The sequence below is a fragment of the Pinus tabuliformis genome, chromosome 5_1 (assembly GCF_031772625.1).
Source record: "Pinus tabuliformis cultivar Carrire ecotype Pingquan chromosome 5_1, CPIR1, whole genome shotgun sequence".
Lineage (NCBI taxonomy): Eukaryota > Viridiplantae > Streptophyta > Pinopsida > Pinales > Pinaceae > Pinus > Pinus tabuliformis.
Genome location: NC_142305.1, coordinates 526,243,785 through 526,249,254, shown reverse-complemented (window position 1 = coordinate 526,249,254; position 5,470 = coordinate 526,243,785). Strand labels below are relative to the sequence as shown.

General features: G+C 37.9%; 1 protein-coding gene across 1 annotated transcript; it reads left to right on the top strand.

The window, feature by feature from the left end:
- Window positions 1-1,716, top strand: LOC149165830 (uncharacterized). The gene has a single exon (XM_089429948.1). It carries the CDS (start codon window positions 64-66, stop codon window positions 1,714-1,716), a length of 1,653 nt encoding a protein of 550 aa, XP_089286074.1. The 5' UTR covers window positions 1-63.
- Window positions 1,717-5,470: the final 3,754 nt, after the last annotated feature.

Sequence of the window (5,470 nt, the reverse complement as noted above, 5' to 3'; positions counted from 1 at the left end):
GTTTCTTATCACTACCGACTACAGAGACTGACTGTTGCCATTTCCATTGGGCTGCCTTTTGAAATGGGTGTTGTATTCATGAATTGGCAACGCGTGATCCGCTTCTTAATTATTCAATTCATTGTCTGCTTGGCATGCCTATACAACATCGCTTTAGCAGGGGGAGAGATCGGTGAAGAAGTGACCGGTTCATCTAATGTTCCCGGGATAGGATTGGCCTGCTTAGGCAATCTGGCAGTGTTTGTCACAAGTTTGTTACGAGGCAGGCTTGATTTGGAATTGGGTGGCAGGGATGTTCTCGCCACCATGAGAGGTCCGGAACTTGAGGACATCAATAATGGATTTGGACTCACAACATCCACGGATTACCCTCAAGTTTCTGTGGTCATGTTGTCAAACCGCGCGCCCAATCTTTCGATGAAGCAGTTCATGAGGTACATATCCAATGCCTATACTGTGCACTCCACCATCCTCCAATTCTTTCCTGCATCCAAGCAGGGAACTACTCATAAATGTAAATGCATCGTATTTAGCACAGTGGAAGAAGTCATAATGTTGCTTGCTGAGCAGCTTCCTGGAACGCTGAAACGACTCTCGGATTCCCTGTTCCTACTGCCATCTCAGCAATGCTTTGAAAAGGGTTGCCATGGATGCAACAAGGGCCTGCTGTATGCGAAGGATGGAAATGGAAACAAGAAACTCACAGAGGGTGACTCCGAGTTCGGAAAGAAGTTATTTACAGAGCATGAGGACAAGATCGCGCGAATAAAGAGAACAGCAATTTTTGAGACACTTGATCAGAATTTTCAGGACGAAGAGCATAAATGCATCTGCATCCCACTTTGTCCATTGGGGCATGACTATTGGACAAAGCTGTTGAGCAGATCCTTCGGAATCAGAGACACACAGGATGCTAAGCCAGAAAATTTCAGCACTGCTTCTTTAATAGTCCCAAGGTTAACAGAAGTATTAATTAACCTTGTACTCACAGTATGGTTTAGAGTTGATGGCTTCTCTAGCTCTCTTGTTGCTCGAAGGGCTATACGAGACTATGTTGTGGACAGCAAAGGAAGTGGGTTTGGTGCAAATGCGTTTCTGACCAAAGCTGAGTCCCGGGTTCAATCCGAAGGTAACTTCAAATATGTTTGCCATGTGCTGAGCTTCAGAGGTAAACTTGGTATCAGAGCCTTCTCGTTTATGGTGGGCAGTGTCAATTTCATATGCTCCATTAGCTGGGTTGTGCTGATTGCAATTCATGGAAGCGTTGGGAAATGGTTTGATGGTCACCCCACAACACTGTCTAAACCTAGAGTAACAGTGATAATGGGCATCATGAGTATTTTGTTGGGCATGGACATTTTGCATCTTTACCTGTGTTGGCGTCGTTCTAAAAATTCCCGCAGTTCTAAGAATTTCATTTCCAGAAGTGTTATGGTTTTGGTAGTCATAATTTTAGAAATAGCAGGCAGTGTAGTAATGGGGACTTTGGGCATAAAAGTATTTGGAAAATGGTTATACAGTGCTCTGCATGTTTTAGTCTGGGTGAAGTGGGGAGTTGGTAGTTATCTTCTGGGTGAGTATCCACCAGAATATGAATCTGAAATACATTATGATAATGGGATTTTGGTGTACTCTTCTTTATTCTTGCTAAACTCAGTTTTGGCAGGAGTTAGAGTTTCCTGGAAGTATCCACTTGAGTTAGAAGAGCTGTTCTGAATTTATCACAAACCATGTGAACATTATTGTAATAAATGGTTTAATTATAGTTAAATTTATCACATTTAACTTATGTTTTATCATTTTTTGTTGGTTGTTTTATCAATTTGATTTTTTTATTTTTTATTTTGCTCTAAGTATCATTTTTAAAATAGGGATGATACATTTTAATATCATATGGTCTCTAAAATAAAGACACTTTGATGACTAAATATTTGAAAAACCAAAAAAATAGATAAATACTTTAATATAGATGCTGACCATGACTCAGATATAAGAAAAGAAGAATGTGCTTTCCGTGACCATACCATGACTGTGCCCAACTAGTGAGTAGGCCAGCATGGTTGAGGCACCAGTGAGTAGGCCAGCATGGTTGAGTTGCCCCAGGACAGGTGTCAGACAATGAAGTACGTCCTCTCACATTAAAAAAAATATATCACTTTGCTATGAAAAAATATATTATTGATATGCACGTCAAAGGAAATTAAAGTAAAGGAACATTTTAAGAAATTATGGAAATTTGACATTAAAGGAAATTATGAAAGTAAGAGAATATTTTAAAAAGTTCTGCAAATTAGAAATTTATAAATAATGTAGAAATACATAGATCGTGTATAATTATTATTTATAAATATTTGTTTATAAAATAAAAGATTTAAGGGCTTTTACATTATAAATATTTGTTTATAAAATAAAAGATTTAAGGGCTTTCATGTTTATGTGAGATTGATCTTAAAAAAAATTGAATGTTTATTAGTATAGTTTAATTGCAATTAAAAAATTATAATTTAATAAATGTTTGATAATAATATTTGATTTTTTAAAATTTACTTTAGAAACAAAAATTAATTTTAATATTTTATATTTTATTAATGTTTTGTTTAGATCAAATAATTTTAATTTATTTATTAATCATTATTAGATGAATTAATTTCTATTAAATATTTTTAGTAATAGTTACTATAGAGGGTTGATGGATAATCTCAAAGGTAGTTATGTTTTTTTTTTCATTTTCAATTAATTAATAAAAAGATATGTCTAGATATGTTATTGGACTTTTATTGCTTTTTGTTGTTTTAGTGTGTATTTTTCTTGTTACGTGCTTTTTTTAATGTATATATGTTTAACTAATATATATATATATATATATTAAGGTAAGGGTCAAGATGATATGCAAAAGGGTCAATTTCTACAAACTTCAAGCCTACAACAACTAAACCCCGAAAATATTGGCAACCCTTGTAGCTATGTGCCACTCCAACGCAATCCCCAACTATCTTAGCCCACATGTTTCCTCTTTTTGGGGACCTCCCCATCAATTACCCTCTTGATAAATGACATGGCATCCTCATTTAGTATGAAGTACCCCGATGTGAAGGAGCTCATTGATTTTTCTAACAACCTTCCTAGATCCCTTATCTTCCACCTGTAATCAAATTACTCCACCCATGAAAACACTAGACCAAGGAAAAAAACTTGCATCCCTCTTATTCCACCACGTACCATCTGCAATTACTCTCGAGTTTCTTGCGATTATGGCCTCTCGACCCCCACACCCTCACTACCTCGTCATAGCTCCCCTCCTTCATAGGACATGGACATTCCCTCATCCCACACTCCATCCCCCACTTTTTCCCCTACCTTCCCCCTACCCCCCACAATGGATATAGAGGACATTGTCTCTTTAAGATCCCCATGTAGAAAATATTATGCCCACTCCCCAAAATAAACCCATCAAGACCAAACCCTCACCTGTCACTATGGTTGTAGGTCAAGATATCCCTATCAATGCAATCGCAAATGTGATGGCGAAAACTATGTGGGATTTTTCAATGGAAAAAATCCCTCCACGCTGACGTTAAATAATTGGATCTCCTCCTCATGGAGCCCTTTGCTTGGTTATTTGCCAAATTGTTTTCTCTTTGTCCAGAATTTGATTGCTTTTGATTTCACACTTCAAAGAATTGATCCTCGATAACTTATCGTGATTGGTCATGGGGGGCCTCTAGCCTCTAGTTGACACCCTGAGCCACATATTTTGACCCAACTAGAGAATCAACCACAAAGAAAAGTGTGGGATATACTATCAATGCTTCACCTAATATACTTGTCGAAACATATTTTAGTCGCCACGGGCAGGGATGAGGGGAATTAGATGATTTCCTCATATTGAATAGACTTGTGTAATAAAAGAGGATAAACAACGACTCTAGCTACAAGTGGAGGTGGATGTGTGAGAGGGTTTCCTAGGGAAAATTCATATAATACATGATAATATCTCATAGACGCAAAGGATAGATTATTAGTGACTTCCCTTCAGGTGTTTCATATGTCATGTGGTTGGACACCTCAAGCACCAATACTAGGGTTTTGGTCCCCCTATGAAAGGAAACAAATGAATCCGGGTAAAAAAATATGTGAATATTTTGAAAGACCACAAAGACTCCACATAAGGCTAGATAAGTTTGCAAATGTGCATGACTACAAGGATCCAGGCGGAGATACTAGCTCACGACTCCTAAAAACATGGTAAGCATACATTTTCCTTCCCCCGTTTCCCACATAAGCTTTATTTCTATGTCTGTAGCAAATTTTTAGACATACAGATTAACTTCACATACCACTCTTCCCTCTCTAGCTTCTTTGACCCTCCCCTCCCCTCTATTTTTGGTCTCCCATCCCCCCTCTATTATCTCATTTTCCCCCACTACCCATGCCTTCAGCCCTCCCCTTGGATTTATGCCTTCCACTCCTCCCCTTCCCCTATGCCTTTTGATTCTCGTAACAACCAGGATCCCTTAGAGTCAAGAATTGATACCTTGGTTGTCCCCTCCAACCTTGTTCCCCCTAACCCCCTCTCCTCCAAGCCCCCATATGAACTCAAGCCTCATTCCAACCCCTTATATACTATACCCTCTTGGGTGGTTTAACTCTAAACCCCTTTCTGCCCAACCCTGTTGGTCGAAAATCCAACCTTTGAAAAGTGTAGTATAAATCCATCTTGGATATCAGTAAGGGAAAAAAAATGACTATCTCTAGGACCCTTAAAGAAGAAAATTCACTCAACTCCATCCCTTAATTATGATACTCTCTTACAACACCAGAGGGTTGGATTGTAGTATATTTGACCTGCAAATACATTAAATTGCAAATATGTCCAATAATTGCCAATAATCCCAATACAAATACAAGAACGAAATATAGAAGCTTTAGATATTTATTAATATCAAACCCTTGAGGTAGGGACACCATACAACTACTCCTTAATGAAGGATATCACTCCATAAGCCATATGTTTGTCAATACAACAATACTTGACATCTCTCAATAGAGATTCTCTAGCCTCTATATAGGCTTCATACATACAAAACCATGGGTCTCTCAATACTATACATATAATACAATGGACTTATCACATTATTCCCCAACTACTTGTGGTCCCTTGCATAATGTGGGTTAACCACTTTATTTATTAATTATGACCCATTTATTTATCATACTTACATTATTCCCTTGGGTACCTCCTTCTGTATCCCATATTACCCCCCTAGGTATACTACATTCTATCCCCCTTAAGCATTTGTTATCCCCGAAACATGAGAAGAACACAAATAATAAGATACTCAAAAGAGTAGTCCAATGGTACCATGCACGTGCTTCTAGCCATTCCGAGGAAATGTTAACACTAGATTTAGTTGGTGCCTTGCTCGCTTGAGATGGAAGTTGGTTCTTCTATTATGATGTGTCATGGATG